The sequence below is a fragment of the Miniopterus schreibersii genome, assembly GCF_964146895.1.
Source record: "Miniopterus schreibersii genome assembly, chromosome: 4".
Classification (NCBI taxonomy): Eukaryota; Metazoa; Chordata; class Mammalia; order Chiroptera; family Miniopteridae; genus Miniopterus; species Miniopterus schreibersii.
The window spans coordinates 73,290,204-73,311,278 of NC_138105.1; the positions used below are offsets into that span (position 1 = coordinate 73,290,204).

The following is a 21,075-nucleotide window of genomic DNA, read 5'->3' on the forward strand; positions in this document are numbered from 1 at the left end:
AAAGCCCGCTCCATTCCCCCTCACCCCAGCCTAAAGAACCGCTGACCGGCGCCGTCTGATTCCTCCTGAAACAAAAACTCCGCCTCATTTTGCTTTTAGCCAATCATAACCCAGACTCCGCCCCACTTAGTCCCACTCCCGCCCGTCACCTCCCAAACCTTACCCCCTAGTAGAGCACCAGCCTATCAGCTTCCAAGGCTCCTCAGCCTGGGCCGGTTCACCGTTCCGCTCGCCTGCGGCCTGCTGAACTACATTTCCCAGGAGGCATCGCGGCCGCGCCGCACCACGTCCGGCTGCGAAGATGGCGGCTTTCTAGCGAGTCGGCAGCCCGGTCGGAGGGAGGCTTAGGCTACGGTGAGCAGAAGTTGGGTGTTGAAAGCGTGCGGGGCTCGTCCCTCGAGGCCTAGCTCCCGTAGCCCCCTAGGTCTAGCCCCTTGCCCCCTTGAAGCTTCCGTTTCCAGCTCTGGTTTCTCCTGCAGTCTTAGCCTTCATCCTTCGTGATACAGTTAATTCCTTAGAGGCGGTGGGGGCTGCAAGGCGCTCAGAGACCAACCTTGGCAGCCCGCACCCATTGCCCAAATAGGCAGGCTCTTCCATTGGCGTCCTATCTTTCCTCAAACAGACCTGTAACACCGAGATCCGCGCCCCTCCCTTGTGCAGACACCCCTGTGTACAGACCCCTCCACCGCGCCCCCCCCCCCCAGGCCTCCCAGCGTCCACTGGGGAGAATCCCAGAGGTTATTATTCCTTTATTCACCAAAACATTTTCAGTTTCAGGTTACAGAAAACCCAACTCAACCTGGCTTAAGCAAGAAAGGGGAGTTAGTGGCTCATAGAGTGATTCCAGGCGTAGCTGGATCCAGGCTCTCAGAAGTCTGCTGTTCTCTGGGTGAGCATCACTCAGGCAGGCTCTTTCCCTTCTTGGAGGCTAAAGAGCCTCCTAGCAACTCTCGACTTGTATCTTCCCAGCTCTGCAACTCTAAAGAGCCCCTCTCCCCTAATGGCAGTATTGGAAATCCCAGAGCTCTTCCTCACTGGACTGTCCCCATTTCTGAGCCATTGCGGTAGCCAGTTGTGTTCACTGGCTGAGGGTGGGGATAGCAATACAGAAAAAAAAAAAAATGGAGGCTATTACCTAAGTCAGAGTGGATACTTGGCTGATAAGTATAAAGGCACCCATTCTACAAATGAGGAAACTGAGGCCCTGAGAGGAGTGACTCATAGTAAGCATCTAGTGCCCTGTCCTTCTGGGTAACCAAATGTTTCTGAAACCCCTAAGGGCAGGATTCTGGCTTCCCCCATCTCTGCTTCATCTAGCCACTCAGAAGCCATGGAGGTGGCAGAGCCCAGCAGCCCCACCGAGGAAGAAGAGGAGGAGGAAGAGGAGGAGGAGGAGGAGGAACAGTCAGTGGAGCCAAGGCCCCGCACACGTTCCAACCCTGAGGGGGCTGAGGACCGGGCACTGGGGGCCCAGGCCAGTGTGGGCAGCCGCAGTGAGGGTGAGGGTGAGGCGGCCAGTGCTGATGATGGAACCCCGAACCCTCTGGGAGCTGGCTCCAAGCCCTGGCAGGTGCCCCCGCCAGTCCCTGAGGTCCAGGTGCGGACGCCAAGGGTCAACTGTCCGGAGAAGGTGGTAAGTGGGAATTCGGCCTTCAGCTCTGAGGCTTTAGGGAACTTTGGGTTGACATTCTTGCCTTTTGGGACTCACTCTGCAAACAGCCCTTTTGTATTAGTTTCCTGGGCTGCCACAACAAATTACTGCAAATTGGGTGGCTAAAAAACCCCAGAAATTTATTTTCCAACATTCCTTGGAACCAGAATCTGGAATCAAGATGTTGGCAGGGGCTCCATTTTTTCTGGAGGCTCTAGGGGAGGATCCTTCCTTACTCTTTCAGCTTTGGGTGGCTCCAGGCATCCTTGGCTTGTAGCTTCATCACTCCGATCTCTGTCTCCATCTTTACATGGCCTTTTGCTCTCTGTCTCTGTGTCTCCTCTTTTTTTATTATAAGGATACTTGTAATTGGATCATATGATCTTAATTTCTTTAATTATATCATTAAGGACCCTAATTCTAAATAAAGTCACATCTGAGATTCTAGGCAAACATATCTTCTGGGAGCCACAGTTCAACCCACTATACCCATGTTTCTTTGTCACATATTCTCTTGTTTACTTATTCACTTATTAACTTGGACTTCTAGTCCAGTGTTCTTTCCCCTGAGCTACTTACTTCCAAAGTGGATAGCTTGGCTGGGAATTGGGGGCCATCTTACCACCTTTTCAGTCAGGTCTGCTTAAAGAGGGCCAGGCATATGGGGGCTGGCGTTAACATCCAGACACCAGGTGCTGACAGTCACAATGCTCTCACCACCGTCTAACTTCATTGCAGATCATCTGCCTGGACCTGTCGGAGGAAATGTCACTGCCAAAATTGGAGTCGTTCAACGGGTGAGAGGGACATTTTAGGGCTTGAATGTGTAGCCACAGCTGGGAGGAGTGCAGCCTGAAAAACAGGGCTTTCTCTGAGACTCATACTATTGTGGTCTGGCTCAAGGCCTGGCGGTATCAGAGCATAGCAGCAGTAACTGGTGATACAGTGGTGGCCCATCAGGCTCTGTTTCAGCATGTGAGAGCTATCACGTGCCACCCACGGCAATGACTTAGAAACTTAGAGAAGCAAAGTAACTTACCTTAGACCTCATAGCAAATAGGCAGAGCCAGAATTCAGACTCAGGCTTAGCTAACCCCAAAGTCCTTGCCCTGAGCAGGTGGGTCTCTGTGGGATTGAGTGGCAATGCCTAGAGAGGGCCTGAGGGGCTCTGGGAGATATTGAGCCCCTCGCTGGCACCCTTTACTACCTATGGCTGAGCAGTGGTCTGGGGGCACCTCACAAGAATCAGATGTGAGACCCCAGGCTGGCCAGAGGGACCCATTTGGAGAGGGTGAGAGCTGGAGAGGGCAGGTCAGCTGACTTAGGTTTATGACTGGACTCTGCCACCCCCTGCTGTTTGATCTGGGCCAGGGCCTCATTGTGGGGCTGGTGGAGGGTTCCCCAGGATGGACAGGTGAGGAGACGTCCCCCCAACCCAGGCCTGGAGGCCTGTCCTTAACCACCTCTCTCATTCCCTGTCCCTCCCCAGCTCCAAAACCAATGCTCTCAATGTCTCCCAGAAGATGATTGAGATGTTTGTTCGGACAAAACACAAGATTGACAAAAGCCATGAATTTGCCCTGGTGGTGGTGAATGATGACACTGCCTGGGTAAGGCTGGCGCACCCTGGGGGCAGGGACAAGGCTGGGTGCCCTGGCGTCCCTTGGGGTCAGAGAGCACCTTGCTGAGACCTGTGTTTCCCCATAGCTGTCTGGCCTGACCTCTGACCCCCGTGAACTCTGCAGCTGCCTCTACGACCTGGAGACAGCCTCCTGCTCCAACTTCAGTATCCTTCCAGGGGCGCCCTGTGGGACAGGGGGCAGAGGTTGGGGTCTGTCCTGTCCTGTTGTACCCAGAACCCAGGAAGCCTGAGCTGTGGAGGTGGCCAGCTCACACTGGCTCAGATCCAGATCCCAGCTCTGCAGCATCAGGCTTGGGCCAGTCACCTCTCCGGCTTTCGGTTTCTTTTTTTTTTTTTTTAGACTTTTTATGAGAGTTTATTTGAGTGAAACTGATGACATTGCCAGGAAGCAAAATCTTGAATGCTCCCCAGGCTCTCAGTTTCTTCAACTGTAAAATGGGATGCAGAGAACCTTTTACTCCATGGTTGCTGTGGAGGTAAAGTCATAACAGAAGCAAAACCAACTGATTTGGACTCTGGATGTCAAATCTATACCCACAAGGGGAGCACTCCATGCAGGGCCAATTATACATATGGTGCCATTTGCTCAATTAATGGCAGTATGTGACTGAAAAGTCACAGTCACCACTACATCACACTTTATGCTAATTTGAACATGAAAGGCTCACATGTAGCGCAAAACTTAAATAAAATATCATCCCTGTGAGTTAGAAAACTGATGAGTATTGGGAGGAGGGAAACAGGGACACCCATGGCTCTTTGCTTATACGGAGAGTGTCCTTAACCCTGAGGAAAAGGGGGGTTTTGAATCACCATCAGTCTTCAGGGTATCTGATACCAGCCCCCTAGTTTATGATCTCTGCTGGGGAAAACAGTCTCAGAGAGGCAACTAGGCTAGGATCACACAGGTTTTCCAGACAGTGGTACCTGGCACCAGGTTCTGAGGCACCTGGGGTCTCTTGGCATCAGGATGAGGGAAGTCATTAACCCTCCCACCCATGCTCTGCTACCAGCATTCTCCTTAGCATCCCTGCCAGATATAGAAGGTCTCTTCAGTCTCATGTAAGTCCTCCCTTCCCTGTACCTCGCCCTCTGTGTTAGTCCTATGGTGGCCTCATGGTCCTCCACACCATTGTTTTAACCCAGAGGGCAGCATACTTTTTCTATAAAAAGACAGATGGTAAATGTTTTTGGCTTTGCAGACCATATGGTCTCTGTCATAACAACTGGACTCTGCTTTAGTAATCCAAAAGTAGCCAAAGACCCTATGGACACAGTGGGTATGGCCATGTGCCAATAAAACTTTATTGACGAGCACTTTAATTTGAATTTCATGTCATTTCCACATGTCATGAAATATTCTGATTTTTCCCCCCTCCAATTATTTAAAAATATAAAACCCATTCTTAGCTTTTCGGCCCTAATATTCCAGTCCCTGTTTTCACCAGCCCCTGATGCTGGGCACAGAGCTTGTGTTGTCTTTACCATCATAATTAACTTGGTACAAACATCTCAGCAAATTTTGCAGGTGAACCCATGGGGTAAATTTGCAATGGAGGACATATTGGATTAAGGGAGGAGGGGATTATTTTGTTAGACATTGCCAAAGTATTGTCCCAGAAGTTAACCCTGTTTATTTCCCCTGGTACCAGGATTGATTATACTGCTGAAAGCTCTGCCTGTGTGGTAGTGCTTTTCTTTGAGCGTTTTTTCATTCATCTTTAAGCCATTTGATATTCCCTCAGTGATTTGTCTATTTGTCCCCTTTACCTGTTTTTCCATGAGGATGTTTGTTTTTTTCTTGTAGATTATCAGATTTGCTTTTTACATAGGAAGGACCTTAACCCTCTGTCTAGTGCCCTCTGCCCATGAGATTCAGTTGTGGCTGAATAGGGAAATGTGTCTTGACTTAGCTATAAGATTAGGTCCCTGCCTAAGAGTTTCTGGCCTGGTGGGGCAGGGCCAACTCCAAGTGATGGGAGATATTCAGGGTGGCCAGTGCGCAGGTTCCAGCTTTGGGTTTAGCAAAGCCTCTCTGCTGGAACAGGCAGAGGGTAAGGCTGGGATGGCATCCTGGGTAGAGGGAACAGCATGTGGGAAGGCTCAGAGGCAGCAATGAACTGGGGAGGGGCCTTGCATGCCCAGCAAGGAGCTGGGCTCTTCAAAGGTGATGATAGGAGGGACCCCCAGAGTGTGTTCTGACCTGTCCCCTCATTGTGTAGTCAACAGAAGACTGAGCTGCCAGTCACAGAGAATGTGCAGACGATCCCACCCCCATATGTGGTCCGTACCATCCTTGTCTACAGCCGCCCGCCCTGCCAGCCCCAGTTCTCTCTGACTGAGCCCATGAAGGTGACTGAGGCCTGGGAGAGGGTGGTGAGACACTAGGAGGCTGGGGCACCTATTGGCATGTTCCCAGAGTCTGAGGCAGACGCTGGGGAATTATGGTCATGGGGCACAGGGTGACCTGAGTTCCAAAGGCTGGTGTTCTTCCCCTGCAGAAAATGTTCCAGTGCCCATATTTCTTCTTTGATGTTGTTTATATCCACAATGGCGCTGATGAGAAGGAGGAGGAGATGAGCTGGAAGGTGAGGCCGTGGCAGGTGTGGGTGGCAGGTGGGTGTAGATGGGATGTCTCAGAACCCACCTACCCTGGTCTGGGGGTTCCCAACTCCTGGTCATTCAGTCATTTGACAACCATTTCCATATGTCTGCTGGGAGCTCAGGGAGGCTGTTGGGATAGTGGCCTAGGGAGCAAGTAGGGTCTTGCCCACCTCATCTGCAGCACTTCCTGCTTCTCTCTCTTTCTGCCTTTGTCCTGGCTGTGCCCTCTTCTTGGAGCACCCTTACCTCCCTGTCTCCCCCAAGCTCTGCTGGTCATTCACGTCCCAGCCCTGAACTAGCTGTGGGACCTCAAGTGGGCTACTTACCTCTCTAAGCCTCAGTTTACCCAACTGTGAACAGGGAGAGTTGAGACCAGCTCCTACTCATACCTCAATATTTAAACCAAAAGTCTTTATTTTGGGAAGCTTTCCCTGCTCAAGGAAGATCAGCATGGGGGCTCAGGGGTAGTCTACATCCAACTGTCTCCAGGACTGAGACCTTTCGGTAATCCCTAACACTGGGTGGGTAGCAGGGAATGTTTGCTGAATGCAGGAATGTTTTCTGCCTGGCAAACTCCTCTTCACCCTTCAGAACCCAACCCTGGTGCCCTCTCCTCTGGGAAACCCTCCAGGGGCAAGGAAGGGCTGCCAGGGGAACCCTTGCCTGAAGAGCCCCTCCCTGGCCTCACAGGACATGTTTGCCTTCATGGGCAGCCTGGATACCAAGGGCACCAGCTACAAGTATGAGGTGGCACTGGCTGGGCCAGCTCTTGAGCTGCACAACTGTATGGCTAAGCTGCTGGCTCACCCATTGCAACGGCCCTGCCAGAGCCATGCCTCCTACAGCCTGCTGGAGGAGGAGGATGAAGCCACTGAAGTTGAGGCCACTGTCTGAACCATCCCTGTGCATCCAGCCTTGTACAATGAAACCCCTGGCCTAGAGTAGTGCTGGTTCTTAAACTCCACTCCATGGGACCCCTGGGGGGCTTCAAGGAAGCAGTCAGTTACTTCGGAGCCCTGGGAGGAAGCCCAAGATTCTAGGAAGCATCCCAGGGACTGTGGACACCTATTCCCCATGTTTCCCAGCTCATATCTCACTCCCTAGTTTGTCTGTTGTAATTTGTTTTTCCCTGTGTGATTTTTGTCATCAGAATAAAAATCTGAGAAATCTCTAACCCAGGTCCACACCAGTCACCTTGTGTTAATTAGGATCTTCTTGGTTGCAATGACAGAAAACTCGCCCAATGAACAAGAAGGGGAATGGCTTGGTTCTTGTGGATGAAAAGCCAAGGTGCAACTTCAGGCTTGACTATCTACAGCTGTACGGACAACATTGCCATTGGGGTGGGCTGAAATACTCTGTATGGTTGGTATTCAGTGTGCCCTGCTTTCCTCCCAACCCGTGGAAAGGGGTGAGATAGTTGTGTCGACCCCAGGAAAGAAAATACCTACCAAGAGGAGCTCCTGGTGGCTAACTGGTCTCAAAAAACAAAAAAGCCACCTGGCTGGTGTGGCTCAGTGGTTGAGCATTGACCTTTGCACCAAGAGGTCACCAGTTCAATTCCAATCAGGGCACATGCCTGGGTTTGGGCTCAGTCCCCAGGAGGGGATGTGCAGGAGTCAGCTAACTGATGCTGATGTTTCTCTCTCATCAATGTTTCTATCTCTCCCTTCCTTTCTTTCTAAAATCAATAAAAACATATTTTAAAAAAAAAAAAAAAAAAGCCGAGGAGCCATTGCTGAACAGGGCCTCTCACAGCAAGCCAAGTTTCAGAAAGAAAAACCTATCTGCCTTCTGCATTGAAATACCTGCCCACCTGCACTGTGTTCCTGCTATGTGAGCCAACCCTTATAAAGGAGTTCCTGGAATCATGTTTCAACCAATAGGATGGAGATAACCCCCTTGTCCAATTGGAGCTTTGCAACTATAGTCTTAGCATCTTTGACAAATCAGAATGGCTCCACTCCCACCAGTCAGAACAGTGCTTTTTGAGCCAATCAAGCTGTGAGGATTTGGAGTACTTATTTGCATGAGAACTGGCCAATTAAGGGCCAGGGGTGGGGCTTTCCTATACCTTCACCTTATGGCTGGGGAATGCTTGTTCATTTTTGCACCAAAGACTGATTCCTTGGCTGGAGCTGAAGCAATTTGCCAAGGAGGGCTGTGTTCTATATTGAGGTGTTTGCTCTGAATAGTCTGTCACTGCACCCCAAATGGGGATTCCTGTTGGCATTGAATTGGCACCATGACCCGCAGTTGTGACCACTACCCAAACCTCAACACAGGTGAAGTGAGGGCTCCCAGCACCCCCTTATGACCGTCCTTGCCTGGGTCATGGCCCAGAGCTCTGGGGTGTTCTGATTGTTCAGATCTGGATCAAGCCTCTCCTGAGAAGGGGAGGATTACAGCGCCCAGGAAATAGTGTGGGTGCTCCCCAGAAGAAGGGAGACAGGACAGGCACAACAAACAGGTCCACCATTCAACTATCTGTTTGGATAATGAGCAATTGTGAAAAAAGCTTACCAGATAGAATCTCAGTTCCATATAAAATTAAAATGACTTTATTGAGCAACAGCTTTTCCTTCCCATAGCATTTACTGGGCACCCGTGTGCCAACGCCCTGTGATGAAATTCTCGTTCAACATCACACCAACCTGGAAGGGATTCTTCGTCCATTTTGCAGATTGGAAAACTAAGACCTCAGGAGCCCAGAGCCCCAAAGTCACGGACTCATGGCTCCGGGATCCTGGAAATGGGCGACTCAGAGTTGGAGGAGGGAGCTGATAATTGAATTTGTGCGCTACCGGAGACCTCTCCAGCAGTGGGCACCACAAAGTCACCGGGTAGTAGCTCCACCCCCTCCGGCAGGATGTGTTGGCGGTTCCCGATTTGAGACCAGATAATGGCACACACGGCGGCCTCCACTCTCCCAGGCTCTCCCCGAGCACCAGTCGAGGTCACGGACCAGGGTGAGCACGGAAGCTCTCGAGTCCCGCTGCCCTCTGTGGGCTGCGCAGGGCAGCTTGGCTGGGTACTCTGAGAACCCGCGGGTACGGAGACTACAGCCCAGGGGCGGGGCGGCGCCTGCGCACAAGGTCACCGCGGGAAGTTTGAAACTGGCAGGCCTGGCTACAGGACTGGGGTACGGCAGGGGCATGGGTTCAGCGGCGGAGCTGGCTCACCGGCTGCGGGCGGCGTTGCGGGAGGAGGAGCCGCGGTGAGGACAGGGGCCGGGGCGGGCCGAGGCTGGGGGCAAGGGTCGTGGTCCACTATAACCCCCTGATGGCAGGGCTGTGGAGAAGCTGCTGCGCCGCGGCGCGGACCCCAACCTGGTACTGGCGGATGGCGCCGCGGCGGTCCACCTGGCGGCAGGAGCCCGGCACCCGCGAGCTCTGCGTTGCCTCAAGGTTCTGCTGTGTCGAGGCGGGGACCCCAACGCTCGGTGAGGCGGGTCTGGTCCCAGAGCCGGGCCTTCCGTGCAGGGGAGGGGTCTCCCCAGTCCTAGGGCGAGGCCTGGGAGTACCAGAGAGTACATCCTATGTTCCAAGGGTGGAGACTCAGTGCCCCAGGGCGGAGCTTGGGGAATTAGGGGAGGGATCCTGAGTGCCCTAGAGCGGGGGCTAGGGTCCCAGACTGTGGGTGGCGGATGGGGTTGCACCGGGGCCAAAGTGGGGATCAAAGGTTCAGACGTGGCGATAGAATCTCTAGGGTCAGAGAGCAGGCATTTGAGTCCCAGGCCCGGGGTGTAGGATCTAGATTACGAGGGTGTCTCAGGCTGGAGGGTGGAGATGCAGGACGAGGGCCCAGGCTCCGGGGGTGGGAGACGAAGATCGAGCACACTCCTCCTCTCCTGCCCCAGCTCCGCGGAGGCGCTGACACCACTGCACGTGGCAGCCGCCTGGGGCTGTCGCCGTGGCCTGGAACTGTTGCTGAGCCAGGGAGCGGATCCCCAGCTGCTCGATCTGGTAAGCCTGCCCGAAGAGTGGAAGAGCAGACTTGGGGCGTGGGGGGGGGGGGGGGGGCTTCAGGCGCCCCCTGTCGATCGCGCCACCACAGGATGGACTCAGTCCGCTGGACCTGGCAGAACAGCAGGGGCACCGGGACTGTGTGCGAGTTCTGAGGGAGTTCCCAGTGCTGACTAGGACTCCTACCTGGACCCGGGCAGAGACCCAGGAGCTGGAGCCTGAGCTCAGCGGTGAGTGGGGCCCGTGCGTAGACAGGGGCTTGGCCTATGGACCAGCTTATGGTGTCTCTGTCACTGATTTCCAGTGTCTCCCACTGGTTCTGACTGTCTCACATCCAGTGTCTCTGGTCAGCTCTCTCTGCCTTCACTCTTTCTCTCTTCTCCCTTTGACTCCAACCACCTGTTGCTGTCTGATCCAACTCCCATCTGTCTCTGGCTTCCCCCTCCCCTGCTCTCTGACCCCAACTCTCATCCTCTGCTCCAGGCTCAGTCCTCAAGGGAAAGGGGCTGGATGCCAACCCCTCTGGACCTCCCAATGTGATGCTGGACTCCATAGCACTGGGCAGAAGTGACAGCAGGGACATGGACCTGGAGGCTAGCCCTGGACCCCCCAGACTCCTTGCCTACCCTGAAGTTGCTGACAAGGATGGCAGCTTGGAGTCCCCCCCAGGATGCTGGGACTGCAGCTCAGATGCCTCCTTTGTCACAGCAGTTGAGGCCTCTGGAGCCAAGGACCCAGCCCCTAATACATCCCCCTGGGCTGGGTCATTGCCCCGGACCAGGCAGCAACTTCTACCTCATATCCGACCTGCCCAGAGGATGATAAAGCCTCCGGGCACCCCACAGCTGGAACATGGAGCTGTCATGATGGACAAGGAGGACGAATTAAAAGCCCTTCTGCAGGCCCTGACTCTGACTTCCCCCTCCCACACATCCCCCCCAGACAGGAGCCCAGCCCACAGCCCCCCTAGGGAACCACTGCCTGGACTCCTCGACTTCCACTTCCTAACAGATGACCAATCATCCCTTGACAGTGAGGTGGGTGCCCTCTGGCTGACGGAGGATGAGGCGAGCTCCACAGGTGGCAGGGACCCAGTCCCCTCTTGCTGGGGCCTGGTGGTCCCAGCCATGTCTGACCTGGAACTGCTGCAAGGGCTCCGGGCACTTGGTGAGAGCCCAGGCCCCATCACACCCTTCACACGGCCACACTACCTCCGACGACTACAAGAAGCCCAGGCTGTTCCTGGTTAGTCCCTTCTGGGCATCCAGAGTTCAAGGAGCTTCCAGGAGTCCCCAGAGACTCCCAGCTCTCAAGCCCACTTTTCTCTTCATCTCTGGGGACCACCCCTTCCTCTGTCTCCCTTGACTCAGTTTCCCCTCCCAGGCCCAGACTTTTCAGGGCACAGCCCAGAGCTGACTAAGGCCCTGAGGACAGGCCGAATCCCAGACGCCCAGGCAGACGAGGATACACTTGCCCAGCAATTTGAACAACCAGATCCTAGCAGAAGGTGGCGGGAGGGGATAGTGAAGTCCAGTTTTATATATCTGCTGCTGGACCCCAGGTACTCAGAAGTGGGAGCTGGAAAATTCTGGGATTGTTTCTTATATGCTGTATTTCCTCAGGAAGGGAACTGGCCCTCTCTGGTCATAAGTTTTATCTATAAAAGGCAGGTGGAACTAATTCAAGCTGCTGAGTGACTTTGGGGAGCAGCTACCACTTTTTGCCTTATAAAATGTGGGTCACTGGATATGGGTTCTATATACTCTGTGATCTTAGAGATTTTCTCCAGGGCTACTCCTGTCAATTTTTCCTCTCTGAGCAAACCCTTTTCATCCAGGAAGACTCAGAACCTGCCAGCCCGAGCCTTCTCACTAACTCCAGCTGAATGCCTTCGGACTTTTGTCCATGCCATCTTCTATGTGGGCAAGGGGACACGGGCCCGGCCAAATGTTCACCTCTGGGAGGCCCTTGGCTACCGTGGGCAGTCAGGAAAACAGGTATGAGGATAAGTCAGGGCAGGGGCAGCCAGGCTGTGGGCAGGTAGAGGAAGGAGGGAATTGGGAGGCAGACCCCTGATCCTCCCCTTGCCCCGCAGGCCTGCCCCAAAGTGCGCCAGATCTTGGACATTTGGGCTAGTGGTCGTGGTGTTGTGTCCCTGCATTGCTTCCAGCATGTGGTCGCTGTGGAGGCTTACACTCGAGAGGCATGTCTTGTGGATGCTCTAGGTGGGTGCCTGGCTCATGGGGTGGGAGTCATAGGAAGGGCACTTGATCTACCAATTCCCTCACCCCTCCCCTCTCAGGGCTGTTCAGTTGTTCAATGAGTAATTATTGAGCACCAACTTTGTACTTGCATGTGCACATATTTTGTTCCATGGGTTTATACCTGCTTTAGGGGAATACACAGTGGGTTCACTGTCACAGCTTCTACCTGTAGTTCACTGAGGCTGCCCCTGTGACCTTACCCCCAATTTCTCCAGGGATCCGGACACTGACCAACCAGAAACGAGGACACTGCTATGGAGTGGTGGCGAGTTGGTCACCCACGCGGCGGCGCCGCTTGGGGGTGCATCTGTTACATCGCGCTCTCCTTGTCTTCCTGGCTGAGGGTGAGCGAGAGTTGCGACCTGAAGACATCCAGGCCTGTGGCTGAGCACTGGGAATTGCCCATCCAGGCTGGGTAGAGATCAGGGAGTTTGAATGTTCCAGCTGCCCTGTGCTGAGAGCAGCCCTCCATCTCTAGTTCTAGAAGGCTGGTGGCAAGTGAGCAGCAGGGAAGATCTCACCCTCAGGCTAAGGGAAGACTTTGTTGCAGATGGAACTGCTAGAGAGGTAGTGAACTCCCTATCACACGGGGAGAACAAGTGGACCAGAAGGTTTTTTGAAACATTTGGTGCTTTGGAACTTGCCAGTGTTTTGGCAGTTTGGGCTTGTCTGTGTGGACAAAGTCCACTTTTATCTCCCAGACACAGAGGACCCACATGGGCTGGGGGCTTCCTGAGCCACATGAAGGGAATCTACCCAGTTCAAGAGCTGGATTCTGCTGCTTGCCAGATGTGGTACCTTCAGACCAGTAACTTGTCTGAGCCTGTTTCCTCAGTTGTACAATAGGGACAGTGAGGTCCTACTTCAGGGGCTGTTGTAGGAATTGGAGGGTGTGGCTCAGAGCCCTGCACTGAGCCAGAGGGGCCCAGGTGGAAAGTCTCCAGGAGAAGGGAAGTGCCCTGATGCTCTCAAGATACTGACTGGTGTGTGGTGACAGGCCAGGGCTAGGGAGCTTGTGGGTTGTGGGTGTAAGACACCAGCCCTTGGGGTCACTGTGCAACGCAAGGTTCCTGGCATTGCTTCTCTGAACTTGTTTCTTCCGCCATAAAATGGGATCAATAACCCCAACTTCTGGTGGTGCTCTGATTTCAGACTAGTCACATTTGCAAAGAATTTCAATAAAATGCCAGGCTGTGGCTCTGGTGACATGTTGGCGGGATCGTTTAAGTTTTTCAGAAGTTATTTCTTGAAAGCGTCTAGTGGGTTTAGGGACTTGGGGAGATCCGCTGCCTCATTGGGTTCACTGCCTGCTCCTCATTGCAGCTTAGCTAACCAAGTTCTGCAGGGGACCAACTGTAACCTGGGTGGAGGTTTACCAGCTTAGGTTCCTCCACTTCTGAGCTCATGACAACACCCCCCACCCCCACCCCCACCCGGTTTTGTAATTAGGGACCCAGCCTCTGGAGGGGGCCTGTGCTCTCCCATTTTAAGGGAACTGAAGAAACCTCTCTCTGAGCTGAGCAGCTTCCCAAACACCAAGTCTCCTGATAAAGCCACAGCAATTAAAACAGTGTGCCAGGGAGCATTGAGATCTTGCTCCCCAGCATATGTCCTTAGTTAGGCTCAAGTAAACTCTTATAAAAATTCAAAAAAAAAAAAATGTGCCATTTACTCAGGAATTCACAAACTGGTTGCTGGGAAAGAATCTAGAGACCCTCAAAGTCCCCAAAGAGATGGGATTTGTCTAACAGTTTCCCAACCTACGCTCTACTGATACTTGTGGCCAAATTATTTTGGGGGTGGGGCTGTCCGATGCATTGGAGGGTGTCAGGAGGCATCCCTGTACTCCACCCACTAGATGTCACTATTGCTCTCCCCCTCCCAGATGTGACAAAACTGTCTCCAGAATTTCCCAAGGGACAGCTGAACCCCTGGTGGGAACCCCTGGATTAAGGTGGGCTCATAAACCAGTGGGGAAAGGACCCGAGGTGGTAACCAAGGGGACAATTGTCTCCTCCCACCATCCTCACAAACCACTTGTACCTGGATAAAAATACATTAGGATAAAATATAGAGGAGCAAAAGCATGCTGTGGGGCAGGGAAATCCTTCCACCAGACAAAAAATACAGACTTGGTGGCTTTGAAATAAAAATCTTCAAGCCCAGCTGGTGTTGCTCAGTGACTGAGTGTGGACCCACGCACCAAGAGGTCTCCAGTCAATTCCCAGGTGGGGCACATGCCCAGGTTTCAAGCTGTATCCAAGGCAGCCAAACAATGTTTCTCATCAATGTTTCTCTCTCTCCCTCTCCCTTCCTCTCTAAAATCAATAAAAACATTTAAAAAGTAAATAAAAATAAAATCTTTGTGACAAAAGCCACCCTAAACCAAGTTGAAAGATAAAATGGGATAGCAAGAGGCACTGACTTGCTGTGTGACTTGGGGTGAAGGGGATTCAGTGAACCCATAGGTGTTAGACACTCAGTGTGGGGCCCTGTATACAGTTGGTATTCCATTATGGCTGCTCTAATCCCGTGTGATATCCAGTGATCCTCACCTCAACCTCTGAATGGACCTCTTCCTCCCCTTCAGGGACAAGGAGCTCACCCCTTGACTTTCTGCTCTGGGAATACTGCCAAAGCACCCCTGTGTTTTAAGAGGGGAGGGAAAATTCAGGAAGCAGTCCTGGATGGGTGGGAGGGGGAGGTACCTGCATCAGCCCGATATGTAGGTGGGGAAACCAAGGTTCAGGGGAACCCCTGCCCTATAGTTATCCAGCACAAGTCCAGAGGCTTGGATTGTCACTTCTTTTTTATTGAGTTACAAGTTGAGATGTGCAGGTTCTGTGGCGCCGGCCTCCCCATCCCTGCCCCCTTGGACAACAAAAGCTACCAGCGCCAGGGAATGGGGGTGGAGGGGCCTCTGGTAATGGAGTGGCCCCCTACCCCTAGGGTCCCTGGATTAAGCATGGCTGACATGTAAGACAGAGAGTGGGGTGGATGCCTCCTCAGCCATGGCCATGGCTTTAGTGGGGAGGGGGTTCTGTACAAGGTCATCCTCTGCGGGGGTCCCTGCCATGGGCTGGATGGGCCCCATGGGACAAGCAGAGTGTGGTGTCCACCAGGCTCCCTCGAATGCCACGCCCAGCCCAGCCAGCCTGGGGGCGTCTCCCTGGCCTGACCCCGCCCCCCAGAGCGAAAGGCCTGCCCAAGTGGTCTCGGCTGCAGACCCAGCACAGACTCCTGCTCTTCCTCAATGCCCTGCTGGCCCAGTAGCTACTTCTTCTCTGGGGGAGTAGTCAGGGCGTTGGGCATGGGCTCGGGCTCCCAGAGCAGAAATTCGTGGAGCAACGTGTTGACTGTCTCTGGACACTCCAACATCACCATGTGGCTGCCTTCATCGATGAGCTTCAGGAAGGCCAGGAGCAGGATCTGCAGGGAACAAAGGCTCAGGGCATGCACGGCCAGCCGCCCATGGCTTGCCCATTGGGAAGTCCCTGCTGCAGCCTACCCTTCATTGCTCCACATTCACCCAAGGGGAACCTGTCACCCTGCTGGAGCCCAACTTAGTATTCACCCATTCCATATTTATTACGCTTCTACAATCCAGAGCAGGATTTCTCAACCCCAGCACTACTGACATTTGGGGCCTGATCCTTCTTTGCTGTGGGGCCATCCTATTCATTGCAGCGTTGAGCAGCATCCCTAGCCTCCACCATCAGATGCCAGTAGCACCTCCCCCCCAACACAACAACCAAAAAAAAGTCTGCAGGCATTTCCAAGTTTCTCTTGGGGTGGAGGTGGGGAGGCAGAATCATCACTAGTTAAGAACTACTGGTCCAGAGCTATTCTAAGGGCTAATGATCCTAAGACCCCTTTTGGGCAATCTCTGATCTAAAGACCCCTTGGCCCACTCTCCTCCAGAATTCCACAGCCCACCCCACTCACTGGCCACTTATACAAATCCCAGATGTGAAGAGTGCCTTTTTATGTGCAGGGGGATTGTGCATAATCCTAATTGCTGGCCAGGGCAGCCCTACTTTCTGGATTTCTCTAAGTTCCCATGACCCTGGGGCTGAAAACATGGCTGAGTCCCCCTGGGTTGCACAAGGGGGATTTTGGGGTACTGAGCCCCTACCTCAGCCATGCGCTGGTCTTCTTCCACCGGCACAAACTTGTCATGCATGCCATGGACGAGCAGGACAGGCACAGTAAGCTCAGCATGGTAGACCTCGTCGCCCTCGGGCCAGTACTGGCCACTCATCATGGCCCGTAGCACGAAGGACGACACATTGAATGCATTGCCCTCCTTCAGTAGCTGCTTCTCTTTGGCCCCTTGGCGGGCAAAGCCAGCCCTGGTGGTAGGGATGCACTGCTGGAGTCCTTCTGCCATCCAGCCCGCCAAGAGTGCCCCCATGCCAGCCCCAACTATAAAGTTTCCCCTCCCACAAAACTCAGGGTGGTGCCAGAGTCTGCCAGGACCGGGGTCACTCACTTGAGGAAGCTCCAAGCCAGACATGGTGACAAGCAGTGCAGGACACATGTGGGCATGTTGAAGATGGAACAGAAGCTGGGCTCCAGTGCCGTGGGGCCCCCGCCGTTGATCATGATCACCTTGTGCACCAGGTCTGGGTACTCATGCGCCAGGAACGTACAGAAAGAGACACTGCCCAGTGGGTGGGTGGGGTTGAAGGGTGGTAGTCAGCAGGGTATAAGACAGTGAAGGGGTTAATGTACACCCCTGACCCCAGAGACAGTTCCTTGAAGGCCAAGATTCTTCCCCTAGGGCCCATGGGCATCTGGTGGGGGTAAGGGATGGATGGGGCATTTTAAATGTTCTGAAATTGTGAGGTTGTGTGTGTGTGTGTGGAGGGTAGATTTTTTTTTTTTTTTTTTAGGACCTGAACCTAGAACTTTCATCAGATCCTCAAAGTCACCATGACCTCCAAAGGGGTAAGAATTACTTAATGCAGATAGTTGGGATATCAATCTGATTAAATAAATCTGATTAACCCTTTGGATGCTCAGAGGTCACTGTTTCCAGTGTATCCCTTCCCTCACTGACCTCTGGTGTGCCACATCTGCCTGCCTTATGTAAGGCAGAAGGGCACAACCTGAGAAGACCCCCAGTCCAGTTACTCATTCCCTCTAAAGTTGACCACTTGTTTTTGTAAACTAAGTTTATAATTTTGTAAATTTGTAAAATATTTTGTAAATAAAGTTTTATTGAAACACAGCCAACCCATTTGTTTACAATTATGGCTGCTTTCTTGCTATGACATTAGAGTAGTGAAATTCCAACAGAGACTGACATATGACTCACAAACCTAAAATATTTACTATTTGGCCCTTTAAGAAAAAGTTTGCCAATCAATGCTATAAAGAGGGACAATGGGGCGCTAGTCAGTTTTGCTCAGTGGTCAGAGCTTCGGCCTGCAGACTGAAGGATCCCAGGTTCGATTCTGGCCAAGGGCACGTACCTCAGTTGCAGGCCTGATTCCCCAGCCCCTGGTTGGTTGGGGCGCATGAGGGAGGCAACCAATTGATGTGTCTCCTTATATCGATGTTTCTCTCTCTCCCTCTTCCACTCTCTCTGAAAAGCAATATCCTTGGGTGAGAATTAAAAAAAAAAAAGAGGGATGATGGGACAGGCAGGAGTTGGGTGGATCTGACTGTGCCAGTGACTCACTGAGTGCCCTTGGGCAGATTGCTTAACCTCTCTGAGCCTCCATCTCCACACCTGTGAAAGAGTAACTGTGCTGACCTCATGGCATTATTATGGGGTCACAGGAACTAGCACAGATGGGTGATCATTTAATTGGAGGAATCATTTAGCATAAGCATCCACTTTGAGGGTTGTTATCATATAAACAAATAATAGCTATTACCTTCCAGCCTGGCTTCCTTTCTTTCAGAAGTTCATGTAACACTTCTTTTTCTTGTATAATTTCATGAGCTATAACCACTAAAACAATTCTCAACCTGGCTGGCTGATTGGATTCTGCCTTTCCTCCTGGGTAAAGGAGGGAGTGGTACCACTTGATTGTGATCAGGCACCCAGGCCCAGAGCCTTCCATAGAGTGAACTCTTATCTAAATGCTAGATGGTATTACCTATCACCCCTTTAAGGGAGAGTGAAGTACAACAAACTGTGCCTTGTAAAGAGAATTTGTGGGATTCCAATTAGCCCTTCCTTGGAGCCCTTGGGATCTCCAAGGCAAGCAATTTTGAACTTGGTTGAAGACATTGGTTCTCAGATAGGGGTAATTCTGCCCACCAGGGGAACTTTGGCAGCATCTGAAGACATTTTTAATTGTCACGATCACTAGACCATTGTGCTAGTGGCATCTAGTGGGTAGAGGTCAGGGATGCTGCTAAACATCCTACAGGGCACATGAAAGCCCCTCACAGAAAAGAATTACTGGACCAAAAATGTCAACAGTGAGAAACACTGCTTTAAAACAATGTTAGGCAATAGCGCTGGTGGTGGGAATCCCTGTCTTGTTGCAAACGTTAATGGGATTTTTCGACGAGGGAGATCAGCGTTTCGTGATAGTGCGTGCAGTCTCTGCGGGCCCCCACCCCCTCGCCCCCGCCGCACCCCGCGTCGGCTCACCCGTAGGAATGCCCAATGAGCACGTTTCGCTTCTTGGCATAGCGCTTGAAGATGGCGCGCATGTCCTCCGCCAGCGCGTAGAAGGTGTAGGCGGCAGCCACCTGGGGCGCCGAGCTGGCCCCGTGGCCAGCCAGGTCCGGAGCCACCACCTCATAGCCCAAGCGCACAAAGAAGTCCAGCTGCTCCTTCCAGATGGCCAGGGAGCCGCCAACGCCGTGGATGAAAAAGAGCACCACATCGGCCTGGGCGCCCTTGCAGCTGGTGATACGCTTCTCACAGTCAATGTGGATGGTCCGCTTGGGGCGCCGGGCTCGCCGCCGTCGCCCACCACTAGCACCCCCGGTGCCCACCGGGCCCGAACGGCCATCGCTGCCCGCCGGGTCCGCCAGCTCCACCTCTAGAGAGGCCGGCGGCTCCCCGGAGCCGTTCTGCCCATGCAGGAGGTCAGCTCGAGGTGCCCGCCCCAGGTTCTCCACCAGTAACCGCCCGTTACGGTACACGGTGATTCGGCGCTGGCAGCGGACCAGGCCAGCCCGGCCCCCCTGGGCTGCCTCGGGCAGCGGTGGAGGTGGAGTGGGGGCCGGAGCGGGCCCAGCGTGCTTCACCCGCAGCACGCGGCCAGGCTTGACCTCCACGAAGGTGTAGCCATCGCTGGACTCAACGCTCTCCAGTGGCCCCACTGCGTTGGGTGGTGCACCCAGCAAGCAGCAGAAGATCCCCTCAGTCACCCCGGTCAGCATGATGTGTCCTGTGAGTGGGGGAGACAGCTCAGGGGCCCTGGAAGCAGGGAGCCCTCCACCCCCACACCATCCACTTCCTACATCTGGTTCAGGTAAGCACCCTGGAAGGCCCCTTCTAGGCTCCAGTTTATGGAGGACCAGAGCCAGCCAAGCACCAAGATGTTCTGTCTGGTCAGTGCCTGCATGGTGGTTGGCCACCCTAGTCTATCCTGGAGAGGATCTGGCTATGGCTGACCCCAACAGGCGTCCATAGGGAAAGTGGTGTAGTCAGGGGAGCCTTCCTGGCTGGGGGGACATTGTGGCAAATGTGGCCCAGCCCTGAGGACCTCCCCTGGCTCAGATTCATAGCAGTTATGGTTTCCTAAGCCCATTCACTTATCCATTCATTAATTCATTCACACATGCACTCTTTCATTAACTCACTGTCATTAAACTAGCATGTTCTGTGGGTCTCTGAAGGCATTTAAAAATGCCCCAATCCCACGTCTCTAAACCTGGCTCCTGAAAGGTAAGGCCCTGGGGGACAGGGTTTGAAACTAAGCTCCAGAGGCTTTGTCCATATCTCTCCAAGACTATGAGGCACTGGGCTTGAGCACTGCCCAGTGTTCACAGACCGACAAGCTGAGGCTCAAACACTGGATTCTGGGGGTCTGACACACAGCCCCTAATGGTGGAGATGAGGGTGGAAGAGTCAGTGCTCTGCCTGGGGGCCTCCAGGTCTCTATCCTGTTCCCTGGGCCACCCCTCCCGTGTCCATGGCAACCACAGGCAGTTACATAACTCAAGGGGGATATCCGCGCAGCACACCCCCATTGTCTAGGGCCTGGAGATGGGACCAACCCCTCCCCCATCCCCATCCTTGGCGCCTCGGAAATAACGCACGCCACCGAAGGCCTTCGGCGGCCCATACTTGCTGATGGAGGGGGAGCAGGCCGCACCCCCCACCTCTGGCGGGGTCCCAACCCCAGACTGCAGAAGGGAACACCAATGCGCCAAGCCAGCCCCCCTCCCTAGTGCCAGGCCCCTGCCTCCCGAGTGCCTATCAGCACTGTGGGGGGGTCAAGGCCACTGGGGCTCCATGACTTCCTAAGAGCCAGAGCGCGCGGGCTTTGTAGACACCCCCTCCGAAGTGGAAGCCCCAGAGGCCTCAATGTCCCCCTCCCAGGGCCCACTCCCCGCTCACCTCATCGAAGGCTCCGAGCCCGGGGCAGGGCGAGGGGTCCCGGGCGGAGAAGCCAGCGTCTGCCTGCAGGAGCAGTTTACATGGTGGCGCGGGTCGAGCCGGGCACATCTACGCGGAACCCGGGTGGTCAGGGAAGGGGCATCCCACCGCTGCTGAGCAAACCGGCCCTTTAAGTCTCTCCCCGGGGGGCGGAGCCGAGTGCCGACGGACGGGCACCTTGGCCAATCGCAGCTGCGGACTGACCTGCCCTAGTTAGAGTATCAATCAGAAGCGGCATCTCGGAATGGGGGCGGCCTCTGGAAGCAACTGCCTAGCCCGCTTCAGGGACCTACAGAGGTAGAGGGAGGTATTGGCCTAAGACTGAGAAGGGGTCGCAAGTTCGGGTTTGGGGAGCTCAAGGAGGCGGCACCTGG

General features: G+C 53.7%; 3 protein-coding genes across 32 annotated transcripts; 2 read left to right on the top strand and 1 right to left on the bottom strand.

The window, feature by feature from the left end:
• The first annotated feature begins 163 nt into the window (after nucleotides 1-163).
• BABAM1 (BRISC and BRCA1 A complex member 1) lies at nucleotides 164-7,597 on the top strand. 29 transcript variants are annotated; one of them, XM_081135709.1, is made up of 10 exons: nucleotides 164-354; nucleotides 772-889; nucleotides 1,280-1,633; nucleotides 2,390-2,448; nucleotides 3,141-3,261; nucleotides 3,359-3,437; nucleotides 4,337-4,355; nucleotides 5,516-5,645; nucleotides 5,795-5,881; nucleotides 6,588-7,071. In XM_081135709.1, the coding sequence occupies exons 3-10, from the start codon at nucleotides 1,331-1,333 to the stop codon at nucleotides 6,789-6,791; spliced, it is 1,002 nt and encodes a 333-aa protein (XP_080991835.1). In that variant the 5' UTR covers nucleotides 164-354; nucleotides 772-889; nucleotides 1,280-1,330; the 3' UTR covers nucleotides 6,792-7,071. The 29 variants fall into 29 exon arrangements, with proteins under 29 accessions (XP_080991835.1, XP_080991844.1, XP_080991845.1 ...); XM_081135718.1 differs by lacking the exon at nucleotides 6,588-7,071 and adding an exon at nucleotides 7,129-7,597 and having other exon boundaries at nucleotides 244-354; nucleotides 4,331-4,355; XM_081135719.1 differs by lacking the exon at nucleotides 6,588-7,071 and adding an exon at nucleotides 7,129-7,597 and having other exon boundaries at nucleotides 244-354; nucleotides 1,285-1,633; nucleotides 4,331-4,355.
• Nucleotides 7,598-8,822: 1,225 nt separating this feature from the next.
• Nucleotides 8,823-14,425, top strand: ANKLE1 (ankyrin repeat and LEM domain containing 1). 2 transcript variants are annotated; one of them, XM_081135697.1, is made up of 9 exons: nucleotides 8,823-9,114; nucleotides 9,187-9,339; nucleotides 9,757-9,862; nucleotides 9,954-10,092; nucleotides 10,346-11,107; nucleotides 11,246-11,423; nucleotides 11,700-11,859; nucleotides 11,958-12,087; nucleotides 12,342-14,425. In XM_081135697.1, exons 1-9 carry the CDS (start codon nucleotides 9,053-9,055, stop codon nucleotides 12,512-12,514), a joined length of 1,863 nt encoding a protein of 620 aa, XP_080991823.1. In that variant the 5' UTR covers nucleotides 8,823-9,052; the 3' UTR covers nucleotides 12,515-14,425. The 2 variants fall into 2 exon arrangements, with proteins under 2 accessions (XP_080991823.1, XP_080991824.1); XM_081135698.1 differs by lacking the exon at nucleotides 11,246-11,423 and having other exon boundaries at nucleotides 8,987-9,114; nucleotides 10,346-10,899; nucleotides 11,704-11,859.
• A 492-nt stretch (nucleotides 14,426-14,917) lies between these two features.
• ABHD8 (abhydrolase domain containing 8) lies at nucleotides 14,918-20,855 on the bottom strand. Its single transcript, XM_081137175.1, has 5 exons — nucleotides 20,663-20,855; nucleotides 18,740-19,487; nucleotides 16,619-16,789; nucleotides 16,262-16,478; nucleotides 14,918-15,555 (listed from the first exon to the last, which is right to left on the bottom strand). Exons 2-5 carry the CDS (start codon nucleotides 19,477-19,479, stop codon nucleotides 15,400-15,402), a joined length of 1,284 nt encoding a protein of 427 aa, XP_080993301.1. The 5' UTR covers nucleotides 19,480-19,487; nucleotides 20,663-20,855; the 3' UTR covers nucleotides 14,918-15,399.
• Nucleotides 20,856-21,075: the final 220 nt, after the last annotated feature.